The sequence below is a fragment of the Pyxicephalus adspersus genome, chromosome 7 (assembly GCF_032062135.1).
Source record: "Pyxicephalus adspersus chromosome 7, UCB_Pads_2.0, whole genome shotgun sequence".
Taxonomy (NCBI): Eukaryota; Metazoa; Chordata; class Amphibia; order Anura; family Pyxicephalidae; genus Pyxicephalus; species Pyxicephalus adspersus.
Genome location: NC_092864.1, coordinates 54,984,146 through 55,000,969, shown reverse-complemented (window position 1 = coordinate 55,000,969; position 16,824 = coordinate 54,984,146). Strand labels below are relative to the sequence as shown.

Genomic DNA, 16,824 nt, shown 5'->3' with positions numbered 1-16,824 from the left:
CCCATTTCGGACTGCTAACATCAAATCCTTTGCTTAATGAGCGCCAACTTAAATTTTAATCCAACAGTAAATTGCTTGATACATTCTTCTCATTTTGTCCGAGAGATGCAGGATCTATTGAAAAATGCTGAAGTCATTAATAAAAGAATTGATAATAAAATAAGAATTGGTAAGTCTTTTTATAAGCGGTTTCTACTTTTGAAATACTTCAATCTGAAAATTGCAGACAGCATGTTTTCTAAAATTAAAATTGTCCCAAGGCATTGTAGGAAATACTTTGGGTGTCCTGTGCCTAGCAGTAGTTTTACATTCTTGTTGGTTTTCAGCTCCAGTCTTGGCTATGGCAGTCATTTTGTCAGGAAGGCACAATAAATAAATGGCTGAGCTTGATTAAAATGTAAACATGTGAATGCACCAGTATGACATGCAGCTTAGAGCTTTTGACTGGTAGGTGTTCACAAGTTTTAGAAAAGTGGAGGGGTGGAAATCTTTTACTTTTTTATTTTGCTTTAGTATATACCAATATCCTTCTCCACAACCCATAAAATACATGTGAAGGAGAGTAAAAATATGAAAGTTGTCTAACTTATCTTCGAATACCAATAACACAAATTGTTTAAATTTAGGTGAAGGCAAAATTTTACATTAAAATAAAATGTGTGTGTACATATTTTTTTCTTGTGTGTATATTATGTCATTTTAATACAAACAAGTAGCTACAGCTTACATATAAGCGTTAATTCAATGCACAAGTTAGGAATATAAATTTGTGATCAGGCAGGTCCTTTATTACAAAAGGAGCAGGCAATGTCCTTTGCAAAAACAACCTTACCTGCCTAAATGCAATACACTCACTTGTTCCATCATGGACACCGCCTTTTCTTGCTGGTTTTGACGTTTAGCCATCTTAACTGGCTGGGCTGGGCTGGGCTGGGCTGGGTTGGGGTGACGTACGTCTTGTGCATATGTGCAGCCCTTCCTTCCTTTTTATTTTTTTTACTTCATATATACATTTTGCAGTTCCATTCATCGGCAGTAGGAATAAAGTCTAGTACTTATATAGGAAACCTCATTCAAGTGCACAGGTCGCTTAACAGCAATACGACATAATTCATCTAATAAAACCTTTGGGGCCCTTTTATATAAATGTAAGGTCACACATTTCACACACACGAGCCATTCTATGTTTCTACTTGAACTGTGTTACAGTTAGTTTATCCCAGGAAAATGGAAAGACGTGAACAAGTCTTGAAAGTATGACGTCATATTATAAACATCATAAATAAAATTTGCTAAGGTTTACAATACCGTCAATGGTTTGACTTCCTTCTACATCAACCTTCTACACAAGTAAACAGAACATAGACATCGGACCAAAGCAGTGAAAGTGCATATCTTTGTATTTATATAACCCATATACATTGGCAGGGTGTGGTTACAGAGTTTTCATCAAGCTTATTTTAACATGAATAATAAGTTAAAGTTGCATTATCACAGTAAAAAGAATTGTTTACCCATGTATTGTTATCTGTGAATCTCACCCTGTACACTAGCAACTTTTTCACTGGCAGAGTAGCCGTGTATTGCCTCAATCCAGACCTGTTAGCACACTGATAAAATCATTTAAAAAGAATGAATTACAGGAATAAGTTGAACAAGCCCACTGATCAAGTGAGGCTTGACACTTAAATTTGGTGTCTAGCTTCAGCCTCGTAGGTGGTCTTACTCTCCATTTATTACTGTAAACATTGTATGCGGTTACATTCTATGCTGGAGTATCCTCAAGAAACAAAATTAACCCCATTTTCATTGTTACTGGACCTTATACTAAGTCAGCTACAAAGCAAACCATCCTTCTGAATGAAAAAGGCATCAAGCAGTTATGGAGGTTTAGGTCTACAAAAGACTTATAGATGATGCACTTCAAGTCTGAAAGCAGAGATGACCCAAGACCACCCCTTACCTGATGTTGCTGAGAGTGAATGGAGAATATAAGGATCAATACAATTTGTTAGAACTCATACAACACTCCGTATATTGTAGGAGATATAAAACAAGCAAGCATTATTTGCCCCACTCAATGAAGGAGAAGGAAAAAAAAAAAAAGCACACACAATAGCCAAAGAAGATGGGGGGAGGGGAGTAGAATTTTGAGGCTTCTTTTGGCTGGGCACAAAGATGGCAGAGTGCAGGGGCTGGAGGTAAAATGTTTACATCAGTCTGGCAGGGAGAGGGCAAAAAGGCCATCCAAAGATTTTCACATTCCTCCCCCTTATGGCTCTGGAGACCCCACAGAGGCTGGCCACTGCTCTTAAAAGGGATCAGAGATTCAAAGTTGGCATCATCTGGCATAGCGCTTGATGTAGTCCTCAACTTTATTTCGATATTCATCCTACAAGAAACAAAACAAAATAATGGCATGATGATACTGAACTGACAATACCAGACAGACATATTTATAAATAGAATTTTAAGGCTTCACTATCAGTTAATAAACAGCAACCCAAAAAAGCAACTTAGCACTATGAAAAAGTAATAATGAGGTGTAGAGAGTAGCAGTTTAAAGAAATGACATTTATGTTTCCTTAAAGACTTTTAATATAAATATTTTGGTTAGTAGTAGGAGGGGGTCATAATGTCTGCCAGGATTTCTCTAGCTATCTTAGCTGCCATTGAAAAGACTTTTTTTTTAACCTTAAAAGCTAGTAGATACTATCACTTGAAAACGGAAATAAAGGGAAAAGTCATAATAATCTTATAGATGCTTAATGATTAACAAGTTTAGCAGTACAGAGTCGTCTCCTTCACTGAAATTGTTAATGCACTCATTAATTTCAGTGCACCCAGTCAGCTCCTCATATTTTGCATTAGAATATGCAGGAAATCAGATGAGTTTGCTTCATTTCTTGGCAGCAGGATCTTACACATTTTAAGACCAATTACATGACAAAGACACAACAGGTTTACTAAATTTTTGTTATCTATATAAAATTATAACCCAATCCAATTAGTCATTAAAATAACATTTTACAAATTATTTAGGATTATTTTCATCAAACCAATTGTCTAAAATGGTGACACCATTTGTGGGCTCCAACGCCATAACTCAGTCACACATCTCCTGTCTGACATTGTATGCTTTATAATTGTTTTACCTCCTGTAAAACATAAATCTTATGTGCACAAGGAATTAGATGAAGGGATTTCACTTTCATAGGTAAGCAAGTGGTGTTTTATTACTTCACGCTCTTAAAAGATCAGATCCTAAGGACATGAAGAACTGTACATAAGTCTTGCTGTCATGGAAACCACTGCGTATCCAATAACCTAAATTATATCTTTATTTATATGACAAATCCTTCACTGGATGACTTTAGCAGCCAGTTATTGCTGTATTACTACAAGACAGTAATCAGATAGGAGTACATCAACCAAGGTCTCATGAAACCCTAGGATTCCTCCAGAGGTTGATCTTTTTACTTATCTGTAAGGGTGACATTCTTCCCAATGATTACCACACTATTGTACTGTGGTATTGTTATTTTTGGAAGGGATGCCTTGAAGACCTGAATGTTATTTTAAGGGGTTACATAGTTAACATAAGTCCATCAAGTTCAACCACCAGGGAAATAGCATATTCCAGATAAAACCGTATAGACACAGTGGAAGGTTCCCCAATGTAAAAAGGTTGAGAAACACTGGAGTAGACTTTCACTTTCACTTGTTAGAACCATAGCGAAGGGGCAGTGTAATTATGCCCAAAGGGGGAGTATTATCAGTAGATGCCTGTAATTTGCAGCACCTTCATATACCCCGGAAAATGGAAAAGAAAGTCCTATTGTACCATGACAAAGTTAGAGAATAGCAAACCAGGGATTAGAAGTGCAGCACTGAGGATCTGGGTCTATTACCACTAAAGTGATAATTAGTATGCAGTTTTTATGTTCTTCCTATGTATATGGGCTTCCTCTAGATGTTCTACTTTTATCCAGCAAACTCAAAACAAATTTGTTAAACTAGCTTCTATAAAAAAAAAAACCTATCCATGTTAGGAAATTTGGCTGGCGATCCTGTACCATAAGCCATGGCAGTCCAGCCCTGTTTACTCCCTCCAAAGGTGTTGCAGCAGCAAAGGACTTTAATCATTTACAATTCTGTCCTCTGATCTGTCTCTGCATTCCCTGCACATAAATTGAGACTGTGTGCAGCTAAAGGGGATTTCAGATGTGCTGCAGCCAATAAAAACAGTAGTTTCTGGCTATGATTTTGTTCTGCTGTTGGCTACTGGTCCATTATGGTTCTCAGCTCCCAGGCACAAGTTGCCTGTTGTAGCGTTTAGCCTGCTGATGGTGCAATTATCTGTTGTATTACCTCTTGCTGACTCTGCCTGTCTGGATCGACCTTTGCTTGTGACCCTGACTTTAATTGTTTTAATCCTTAGATTCAATGTTTGGTGGACAGGCAATCTGTTTGACCCTTGGTTTCCTGGACTGTGTATCACCTAGTAACTGACCCTTCTGCTTTTGTGAACTGGTCCTCTGTCAGTCCTTTGCAGACACCATCCTTTGGGCACTAAAGTCCTGGGGCAACCATTTACTGGGACAGCACAACTAGTCTCCCGAGACTAAGTGGGGGCCTATTATATGTGAAGAGTGTGGAGTTAAGATTGGGGGATTGGAGCCTAGTGATAACTGATGCTAGACCAGCACCTACATTCACCGACTGATACGTGAGGTAGCTACATTTGGAAAGACTAGGAGTACTCATGAAGGCAAGTAGAGGCACATGTTAAACTACTGTATCTAATGCTATAATTCTAAAAATAAAGATTCACTTGCACTGGATCTTACAAGTCCTTGTGTGTGTGTGTGGGTGCCTACATTAGTTTTCTTTATTTACTCTTATTTTTGCTTGATCCAACCAGTAGAAAAGTTCCTGTCCTTGTATGAAAATCTTCTCTTCACTGTATCTATAGAGGAGAGTTGTAACCCTAGGCTTCTTACCTGATTTGGCTACAAATGACCCCCCTTCAAAACTTAGAGAAGAGTTGCTTTGTAGATCACAAAAGATAGGTATATGAGCCTTTCTTCACTGTTTATAAATCACTCAATAAATAAAACCAGGACACTGTATTTGTGGTATGACCCCCCAGGTATATATGTACTTCTGAATTTGTGTCTTTTTTGTTCTTGGGTTTAGAACTTTCCTTGCTGAAACAAGGTTGAAAAAAAAAAAAAACATTTCTGAGCAATGCAGAAATTCAAAGATGATTCCAATGGGCACAACCTTTAACACATTTAAGATAAATAGCTCCAACATACAGAAATATTCTTTATCAAGTGATTACAAGTCAGAAACTTTTATAAAGCAAATCCTATACCCCTGGGTTTAGTGTACAGAGGCTCATACATATAATGACCCAGTTTTTAGTTTAACAACTAGTCAATGTACCCGAATGTTACCCACAGGAAAGTCTTCACACAACCTATTTTTTAGCGTCGAGAAGCAAAAGCTTTCATTTCAGCTTAGCTTTGCTTTATATTAATAAAAACATTTTTGTTGAACATGTAAAACAGAGAAACACAAAAGCAATCTGTCTCCCTAGAGATAACTTTGAAATAAATGTAAAAACTGATTACTGGAACCAGACTACAAGAGATATGGAAATAACCAGAAGTACAGCAGCCAAAACAAACTTCAGAATCATTAAAGTAGTACTCCAGGCAACTACATTTACAGATCAAATACCTTTACTTTTTGCCTGCTACAAGACTTGAAATATTTTTTTTGCCACACTGCTAATCCAGGAAGATTAGCTGTCTGGATGGCCCCCATGCTAATTGGGCAAAGGTGATGATGTTGATTTATCACCCAATAAGAAGTTTGGAAGTAACATGTAAAGCTGCACCCCTGAATTAGAAATAAGTCTGTTCACCTACAGTATATAAACCACAAAGCTACCTAAAGAGAAATATAAATACTGTGACAATTTACAGTTTACTAAAGTAAAACTGTAGCAAACATAAAATCTCAAGTCATATGCCAGAGCAGTAACTTCAAAATTCAGAAAATGTCAACTACTACAGTCAAATGGCAACAACTACACGTAGAGACCATCAACTGCTGAAGTTCAGTCAAAGCATCAATATGAGGAAGAGATATAAATTAACCTTTGACTTTACATGTGGCAAATAGGGTGGAAACCTGGTACTAGCAAGGTGGCTGGTCAGTGTCTCCATAACCAAAAAAGTGTCAAATGAACACGGTGTTCAAAGAGTGTCCAGTAGTATACGGCTGGGAGTTATTCTGCACATTCTTAGGAATGGCAACAATCGAGAACAGACACAGAATAGTCTAGAAAAAATAAAAACACTTATTCGTTTTATTTCCCAAAGTGTGATTCTCTATTCATAATTTTACTACCTAACAAATGAAATTAAGTATTAATTTTATTTTTTACAACACTAGCAAATGTGTTGAAAAGGCTGAACATGGGAGGGTGTATCACTGCATTGGCAGAGAGCACAGTAATGTGTTGGCACCAAGGTGGTAAGTAGGCATTGGTGAAGTGGGACATAGGAGAAGTGGGAAATAAACATATTGGGGGGGGGTCACATGTAAGTATGAATGGGAACTAGTTTATTGGTATGATGAAAAGGGAAGAGGATGAGGTCATAGGGTCTGTGTAAGGAGCAGAATAATCCAGGAGGTAGAAATGTGGTGTAAGCAGGCAGGAACATAAATTAGAAGGTTATGTCCCAGTACAACAAACCTAATACAAAAGGCACCCAGGATGTGCTTTTTGATGCATATGGCTTTTTTATACATTTAAATATCGATGTTACTGCAAATGAACAGTAGTGACCCAATATTTTTTATCTCTACGTAATTTTTGTGCATGTGCCAGGCTTTGGTACATTTTCTTGAACTCTCTCTGGAGCACAATACAATTGTATGTCTGTTGAAGCATGTTCGTAAAGATCTTTAACATAGCAGCTCAGTTTTAAGAAGCTGGGAGCATCCAATAAACACAGAAAGTAAACACTGGCTGCCATTTTGACGAGCCACATCCTAGTCCACACATCATATGGTCCGTAGTGCAGGTCAAAATATTTAGATCTTGCAGGCTTCCAAGTAGACGGCATTTATGTTTTGGCCAAGTACCCACTGACATTCTGCACCACGACTTTGTATCTCCCTGAAAGCCTGCAATCTCTATACCAGTTTAAAAATATAACAGTATAAAAAAATTGGAAAATATACAGATTTCAATATTAATGTGAACTAACTAAAGGAATAACACAAGAAACTTGTTCAGTTATAACAACGTATGGGTCTCCTAATATTAAAAACAAATGTATTCAGCATTTCTAATATGTAATAGATATATTATAAATCGCTGTATTTTGTAGCAGCTGGAAATATTACAGTGATAGCTTTTCGTCTGGGCCACTGTGAAGTAAAGCGCATACAGCCATTGCCCTTGTCTCTCTGTACTCCTATCAGTTCAAACCACTCATTCTCATTCTTCTTTTGTGAATGGCCAATAGAAGAGGAAAGTAGGCTTATATCTGCAGTGCTGTTGGTATGCACTACAACACAGAATAGCCCAGGAGTACAGATGTCACCCTAACAATTTCACATACTACACAGGAAAATTTGTTGTGCCTGACGTTCAGCTTTAAAGTATCAAAAGTAAAGCAAAATATAGTTCACTCATTTTCTGTCCAAAAAAAAAGTTGTGGCTTAGAATATAATTTTAATGTTGGTTGTGTTTAGTAATTCATCAATAAGTAAACGTTTACAAGGGTAAGAAGCAAGCAGATGCTACATGTAGTCTAAGAAATTCTAGGCTTGGTAAAAAATAGAACTTTGACAACCACTTATCTAAAATGCCAGAAAATGGGCAAAAAAAAGATCTATAATTTTGTTTTCCTGCAGATAGCAGCTTCTTTTTATTTACAAAATCAACAAAACAAAGCTGAAACTTTCCAAAGACTGTACTGTGCATCATGTTGTGATCCTCCACTAGCTAGAAAAGGAAGGATCCACCAACAAACATTTAAACCTGTCCAGCACTGCTTGCTTGCAGAGTAAAGTTATTCTTTATTCCATCAGATAGGATACAGACAGTAATATACCGCAGTATAACAGAATCACTTAATCTTATAGAAAAGGCGATATTTTAGATTATGCAGACTCTCTTACTAAGCACCCACAATACCATCTTGATAAAGGATTAGCGTGCAATATGAAATGCTGCTATGTCTGTAACACTGAGCGATTTATTTTTTAATACTCATTGCTTAGTGCCGAGTTGAATATTTTGTCTGAGGCTTGAAGTAACATATCTTTTATGTGCTGTAATAATAGCACTTTGCAAGGGTAAAACAAACAAAATAAAAAACACTTTTGTTATAGCAAGACTGTTTGTTACTAATAATTTATAATGTTTAGAATTTTTCTGTTTAAATTAAAGCTAAACTAATTTTTTTTACCTTACATAAAAGGGTGGACAATTTTCTGTCTTTATCGCCGCGGCACAGAGTGGGAGCTCAAAGCCCCCTGGGATACTTATGTCATGCATCCCAGGGGCTTCTCAGGCATGTGCATTAGGAGCTTTTTTTATATCAGCATTCCCCCCCACCCCGCCCTCCATCTAATGACACTTGATCTCGCGCCTGAACAGTGCTTGGGTGACATTGGAAGATGGCAGAAAAAAAGGGGAAAGAAGATGGCGGTGCCTGGTGATTTCTCCACGCCAGGATAAAAGAGTGATGGCATGGGACCCGATCCAGGAATCCTCCAGAGCAATCGATGGATCTGGGAAAGTAAAAGGTGAGTGAGTTTTAAGTTTTTTTCCGCTTTAAGCAGTGGAATAGGTCAAGCCTGCTTTTTCAGGGGTAGGAGGAACTAAAATAAAATCAGAAACATATTTACAGGCATAAATAAACTCTATATTCCAGCTATGGAGAGCTGCACAAAATCGCGTGATAAAGAGGGGGGTGTGAACCCTCCCTAAAAATATCTAGGTGGCACCAACTTCCAAAAAATATTACTCCAATGTAAAAAAAAATCTGTAGCCAGTTTGATGGGAGAGGCAGAAGTAGCGCAAGAAGCATTTTATGGTGCAGTTCAAGGAGGAAAAGAAAAGCAGGGGGACAGATAAGCTCGTGCTCTGTGTCTTTTTCTTTTCCTGTCCAGTCAATAGACCTGTGGTAGGTGGAAGAACATGTAATTGTTATTGAACTGCACTTCAATAATGTCAGGTTTCCTCTACTGCTAGACAAAGGTATGTGTGAGCAGGACAGCGCGAATCTCAAGGAAAAAAAACTGCAAAAATATACTTTCTTTGGCACACAAAAAATTTCACATACAAAATGCATTATTCTGTTTGAAACTATTTGTCTGGGATTTCAGGTTTGAGAAGGTGCAGGGTGACTCTTTGCAGCCATTGTTGAGGAAGAATCAGTCAGCACTCAGGTAGCAGTTATAGAACCTGAAACCCTATTTATGTGCACTTTTATCATGAACTTGTGGAAGGTTTACAGTAGAATTAGTAAGGCTCACAAACATTACATTTAGTTATGCATTTTGGTTAGTATGTCTTGTGTAAGCATTTGGTGCACATTAAATGATGAGCCTGGGAAATCTGCACATCTGACCATCTTTCCCATACTCAATGCTATGTTTTTCATATTTAAACTTTGCCCTAAGAAGGAATTTTCATGGGTATTTTGCTAAAATTTGAGACGAGTGGCAGATTATTTAGCGGGGCTCAGGGTACAGACAAATATTATTTAGATTTTAATGTCCTTTCCATGCCTTGAATGTTAAAATAAATATGTTATATAGATCAGATTATGCTAATGTAATGGATTATTTTTAGAGAGATGTGGGAAGGAGAACATTAGAGCCATTACCCTGTACTTTTTTATTCTTGCCCACAAGTGGGAACTGTCCAGAAGCACTCAATAGGCAGTACTTTGGCACTATAGAACCCATTCTCTACCCTCGCTTTAAGATTTTTTTTTTTAAAGGGTTTGATGTTCTTGTTGGATAAAAGAAACAAAGAAGCGAAAGAGTCCCTTTCGGAAGTCCTACTGATAGATTATTTACCGCTTCTTTTCATTGCCAGTAAAAAGGGCAGTAAGCATGAGCTGATGCATGCACTCAAGTTATGCTTTCAATGAACTAGCGATTATAAAAAGGCCTACTTTACATACTGTTACTGTTACACTAAAAAAACTGCTACATAACTATAAAAGACAGAAAGTGAACAATTAGAAGACATGTCATTTCACTATACATAATGCAATCAGACTCTGGTAACATGTTTTTTTATCATACTGTATATAGCTAGTCAGTACTTCTATGACTTGTTCTAAACATATAGAGTAAAGGCTGGTTAATGTCAATTTCAGTAAAATGTAAAAGCACAAGGATTTTCATTTTCTGATTATGTATAACAAAACCCATATTGATAGATTCATTGCTGAACTTCTTCAAAAGAGCAAGCTGTCTCACTGATCTTTTCCTGAAAGAGCTAGTTGTTGGTTTAAATTCATAATTTAAGATCAAAATACTTGTTATGGATTAGCAATTTATAACAGGATGAAGCTATTAGATTAGCGTTACAACTAAACAACAATGGTCTTTAAAGAAGCAGAGATCAGCAATGGAAACGTACATAATTTTGTGTAGGTTTCTATGCTTTGGGAATACCAGGAACTTAGTCAGTACCTTGCTTGATAAATCTCTGTAAGGAGCACATTTATAAAATACAGAATGTCACATTCACGAAACATTTAGTGCAGGTGAACAATCACTGTAATATAAAACATTTGCACCCGGAAGGCACATGCAGTGAAAGTATGATGAATGTCCTATTCACAGCTTCATAAATGTGTCCCTACAGACTTTTATTAGGCAAAATATTACCATTTGACACTGTTTATATTATTATTAATAATAAACAGGATTTATGTAGCACCAACATATTACGCAGCGCTGTACATTAAATAAATAGGGGATGCAAATGACAGATACAGACAGTGACACAGGAAGGAGAGAGGTGGGTACAAGGACCAAAAAAAAAATGACCCTGGAGTCAAAGGAAGCACCATCACATGTCATGACTTGGAAGAATAATAGCAATCAAAAGGACCATACTTCCAAAAAACCTGTACCCATTTAGTGCCCTACCTATACTCAAACTTACTACAAAAATACTTTATTTCATCCCATGTTGCTAATTATTTCTATGCAGCCTAAATATCTTTACTACTTTTTTATCGTATAGGACCTGTGACTGGTCTGCAGTTAGGTGAGTCTATGTTAGAAATTGCTCTAATTCCAATAGAAAACCTGGGGTGGATACTTTTTTTGCAGAACAAACCAATCTAGAAGCCCAGCCTAAAAGAACCTTAAATAAATGGGATACTGCTAAATTTATTCCAAAAATTGGAAAACTGTGCTTTCATATTTCTCTTTAGCAACTATAGAGTATAACACTGGGGAACAATTTTGAACATTTTCTTTGTTGACTTTAAATTTTAAGCTTATTTACACTATAATAGCTATGCTGATTCTGAAAGTGCAGTTAGTTTTCTATCACGTCAGGTTTTTCTCTACCGTGTATATTAATGTGATTACTATAGCGTGGATTTGTATAGGCTATTCATTTACACGCAAGACAGTGTGGTAAGAGGTTGTGCGCTGCTCTACGTAGTGAATAAGCAAAATTTATTTTTCTACTTACACATGTATTTCCTTTCTTTCAGATCATGTCTGGCTCTGCTGTTTCTCGTATTAAGTCCCTAAACAACTCTGACTCATTCTGTTATATCTGTGGCAGTTTCACCATTCCCAGTGAAACGATGAACATCAGCACATTTGTATACCAAGCCTATTTGGCAAATTTTAAAGATAAACTTGGTGATCAAGATAAGTCTTGGGCCCCTCATAAGGTGTGCAAACAGTGAGTCGAGGGTTTACGGATGTGGACAAAGGGAACACATGATAAGATGCCATTTGGTATACCTATAGTTTGGCGAGAGCTAGGAGATCATGTCAGTGACTGTTACTTTTGTATAGTGAGAACTTCAGGATATACCAGGAAAAATAAATGTAACAGAGTATCCTAGTCTACCAGTGACTTATTCAGATGAAATCCCAGTGCCGGTTTTCATCACATTACCCTCTCTTGAAGAACATGATTATGGTGATAAACTAGGTGACAACAATGATGAAGAATTTGAATTTGAAGACGACTCTGTTCGTAAGGGATTTTATTAGCATGAGTTGAGTGATTTGGCTCGTGATTTGGGACTAATAAAGAAGGCTTCAGAACTTCTAGCATCAAGACTGCGTGAGAAAAACTTACTTGAAAAAGGAACAAAGGTATCGTACTTTTGAACCAGAGAAATTGCATTTTTGCAGTACTTTAGAACTTACAGTGGCTTTGTGTATTGCCATAGCATACCTGATTTAGTGGAGGAATTGGGAATTCCAATCTTTAACTCCACTGAATGGCGACTATACATCGATAGCTCAAACTGGAGCTTAAAGTGTGTCCTCCTTCACAATGGCAATATATTTAGGTCAGTCCCAATTGGCAATTCAGTTCCTCTTTGTGAATAATATGCAGACATAAAGAGAGTCATTGAGTTGTTGCAATATCACCAACACAACTGGGTTATCTGTGTTGACCTTAAAATGGTATGCCAAAGAATGCTTGGTTATCATTCAAAGCCATTTACAAGGACTTTCTTGGAAACAGACAAGCAAATATTTACAAAGAAATTGTCCATAAACTCTTGGAGAGCTACAAAATGCTTGGTTGCAATATGAGCATCGAGGTGCATTTTCTGCATAGCCATCTTTCTAACTTCCCGGAAAACCTGGGTGCAGTCAGCGATGAGCAAGGTGAACGGTTCCACCAAGATTTGAAGGTCATGGAAGGACGGCATCAGGGTAGATGGGATGTATATATTGGAGCATCCGGCGGAATTGTCCTAACACTGAACACTCCAGGAAAAGCTATAAGCGTAAATGTTTACCTTAACCACTTACCTGATTAATTTTCAAATGTTTTACTAAAAAAAAATGTCATAGAGTAACAATAAATTCTTTGTATGAACAAAATAAATGTAAATAAACAGTACATTCAAGTTATTTCATTATTTTTTCATTGTATGTAAATTTTGTATGTTTTTTTTTTTTTTTTTTTAACAAAAATGGAGGGTACCCTGTATAGTAAAAACTGGATGTGATAGCAATTAGTGTGAGATCTAACTCAACAAAAAATCAGTTCCGCAGTGTAATTTTTCCTTACATTTGATGATTCCTTTAGATTCCACACCTAGCAGCCTAAAGAAATGTGCATGCTCAGTTTGTTGTATGGAGGAGGACAAGCATTTGCTAACTTGTATAAAAGGTTAAAAGGGAAAAGAAACACACTATTTTATGTCTAAAGTGCTATCTTGGAATCCTCGTCCCGGTGCAAAGAAAGTACCAGGAGCCACCTTTTTCCATCTTTAGCCTATATCACCCAATTTCGCACTCACATACCTGAGATTGGCAGTTTTTTTCAACCTAGCGGAGATGGGCATATGAAGAAAGAGCAGCCTGAAGCTGCCTGGTATATGTGACCTACATGTAGGAGGCCCTACACATTCAGTCTTTAATGCTAAGACTTGGGGAGAACACTATAACATACAAGATTCGGCTAGGTGTTTTGTAGATGTAATTGTTTAGATGATCGTTTTTCTGACTCATTAAGTTGCAAATAGTATGCATTGGACAAAATATTTAATTATTTAGTCAGCTCTGATTTGTTGCTAGCATTTTACACTGCCACAATTAATAAAAACAAATGTATTCAAGCAAACAATTTAAGTCCTTGTAACCAAGCTTTGGCATCTGTTGATATCTTACCTTGAGATTCAAGGAATTAAATACCTAAAACAGCTATTCAGAAAATCTGGGCAGGAATGAGATAGTGTTTTACATTTAATGACAAGTGACAATGGTGTGATAAAAAAAAAGGAGTTACCAAGCTAACTGGTTGTTTTGGCTATAGGGCTCCTTGAAGCAATTTATTAAAGCCATTACTTTTCCTATTAAACCTTTCCTTCTTCACAATGAGAATATTAGAAGAAAAGAAATGAGAGAGCCAATCAATGTAAAGAAGTCTCTTCTAATTGGATTGTTAAAGGAAGCTCAAGCCAAATGCTTCTTGATTAAAGGTTCTCCTTTTTGATAGCGGATAACACTTCAATATTAACATAAAAGCAATGTAAATGATCGATTTATCTGGAAAAAAAAGAGAAAAAATGTACAACCAAATTTCAGAAATTAACGTCAAAATATTGACAATTTTTTGGATAAAAAATAAAATATAGTGTTGCAAATCATTAACATTTAGTAAGTGTTGCTAACGATTTTCATTATTGCCACCTGATTTTTGCAAACATTTTGAGTTCATCAAAGGAAAGCTTTTACCCCTTAGATGTCCTGAGTTCATCCCCAATCCCAATCCCCCAACATGGATGTGATGAAAACAAATGCCCATTAGGAATATGTTATCAGAGTCATGGGCTTGATAAACATCTCCAAGAGTATGGAGGAGACACTTTTGTTTCAACAAGGACAACTTGTTTTGTTGGTGATACAGACACATTTCATGGCACTTCATTCAACCTCTTAGAGGTGCGGATGATATATTTATTTTGTAAAAATTATCAACTTTACTTTGGTTCTTTATCAGTACTGAATAATATTACAATAAGGATTTCAGAAGTATTGAAGATATTTAATAAAACAGAATCCTATCGACAAAGGTTGTGGCACTCACTGCAGGTCATCCTGGTTCAAGTGAGCGCATTTTCCACATGATGAAAACCTGCCTACAAAGTCTACCTCGACTTTGCATGAAAGCAAAAAATCCCAGCTAATTCCCACTACTGAACAGCAGAATTCTACTTCTGGCATGTTACTGTGCATTTAAATCTAAATTAAAAAACAGCTCTGTCTAAAGACCCCTGGACTTAGCTATTTATTTAAAATTTTACCTAATCACCCTATACAAAGCAACAACAGAATTAAGTACTGCCACTGACACTTAAATTTGTTGTTGGAAGTTCACTAATATGGCTATAATAACCTTTCACAAAGCAACCAAATAGTGGACCCATACATAAATTATTTTTAACTGACTATCAAGCAGCATAGACCTCAAGCAGCATAGCTTAACAGAGAGTGAAGTGGTCTGGGTCCAGCATACTTTCTTACATAAGCAGCAGTTGATTGCTGCAGTAATGAAGGGCTGTGTGTCTGACCAGAATAAAGATTATTTTCACTTTAGATTTGATCTCCAATCCACTAAAATGATAAAGTGTGAAGTGAATAACATTCAAAATATGCAAATAAAAATATCCAAAATTATTCAAAATATGCAAAATATGGCCCAACCCTTGTCCTTGAATAATCAAGATTAAAGAAGAAGACAGAAAGCAGGATCTTTTAGTGGCCAAAATGTGTGTCTATATTGTTATAATTTAAAACAAATTATAGTTTTACAGTAGTCATGGTCATACCTAGATAACAAGTATACAATACATGCAGAAAGAAAATGTAGTCTCTTTCCAAACTGGGAAGAGGTTTGCACAATTTATGCCTAGACAGATACTTCTCTGGCTGGCAACTATTGAGGTGATAATCAGCAGAAATGGTTGTTAGTCTGGTAAAGGAGTATACATATTAGTGGCTAACGTACCCAACACGTTTTGCCTTGAATGGCTTCTTCAGGGGTATATATAATGATCATAATAGTATATTTGATGGTTCGAGAGTGCAGACTTGCACAGTGTGTGTTCAAGTAGATACTTTCATATAATGATTTGCCTGCTTGTTTGGGAGTGATAAGAGAAGTGCAAAAAATGTTGCAAAGTATCCAATCTGCAGACTTGTGAGTTAAAGGGCTAAACGTACAAATGATCCCCAGTATCATTGGTGGTAAGTGTGGGCAGGATGGAGCAAAGCTGGTACAGTTGGAGGTGTATACCTCCATGGAGTTCCTGGAAAGAGTTTTCCTGCAGCATTGTGGAAAGTAAGGAACACTTACCTTCTCTACTTTCCACAACGATGCAGGCAAATTTCCACTGATTGCCATTATAAATGGTTCTTAGCTGGCTTAACTTGATACTAATAAACCAAACTATTTAACATGAATTACAGCAGATTGAAGATCTCTAAATGTATTTCATTTTGTTTGCTAAGCAAACTAGTAAAATGTATCATAAACAACTGCCCTTCTCTCCCCTTAAAACTATTTTTACAGTTTTATTTTTTAATCGTACTGCTGCTAATCTTCAGCCTCTTAGACAATTCTTCATAGCCTCGCTCCAAGTGTGCATCATTGCTCTGGACCACTTTATCAACCGTTACAATAGTGGAGCATGGCTGTACAATGTGTGCTGGTAAGAGAACTGTTCTAGCTTTCATCAGCTGCATAAATTGCAGGTTTACAATGAAGGAGAACAAATTAATAATACATGTCTGAACAAGAACCTTCATTCTCAAGTATAATTTTAATGAAAGATGCATTTTAATAAAAAGATTAGGCTATGTTTAGACTGGCCATGAGGTTGCTGTGCAATCCCCCCGGGGAAGATGCTACATATAGCTTCTCCCTGCATTAGATCCATACAGAATGAATGGTGGGGGGCGGTAGTGAGCAATATCAGTGCTGCTCACTGCTCCAGCTGTCAAATGTGCAGACGCTGGTTCTTTAACAATCAGTGCTGCGGAATTGTTCACTTT

General features: G+C 36.8%; 1 protein-coding gene across 3 annotated transcripts in view; it reads right to left on the bottom strand.

The window, feature by feature from the left end:
* Positions 1 to 1,382: 1,382 nt before the first annotated feature.
* UBE2F (ubiquitin conjugating enzyme E2 F (putative)) overlaps positions 1,383 to 16,824 on the bottom strand; it is a 132,332-nt gene continuing 116,890 nt past the window's right edge. For all 3 annotated transcript variants that reach the window (XM_072418526.1, XM_072418525.1, XM_072418524.1), the window contains one exon: positions 1,383 to 2,392. In XM_072418526.1, coding sequence (XP_072274627.1) covers positions 2,342 to 2,392 — 51 coding nt within the window. In that variant the 3' untranslated portion in view covers positions 1,383 to 2,341. The remainder of the gene's footprint in view (positions 2,393 to 16,824) is intronic.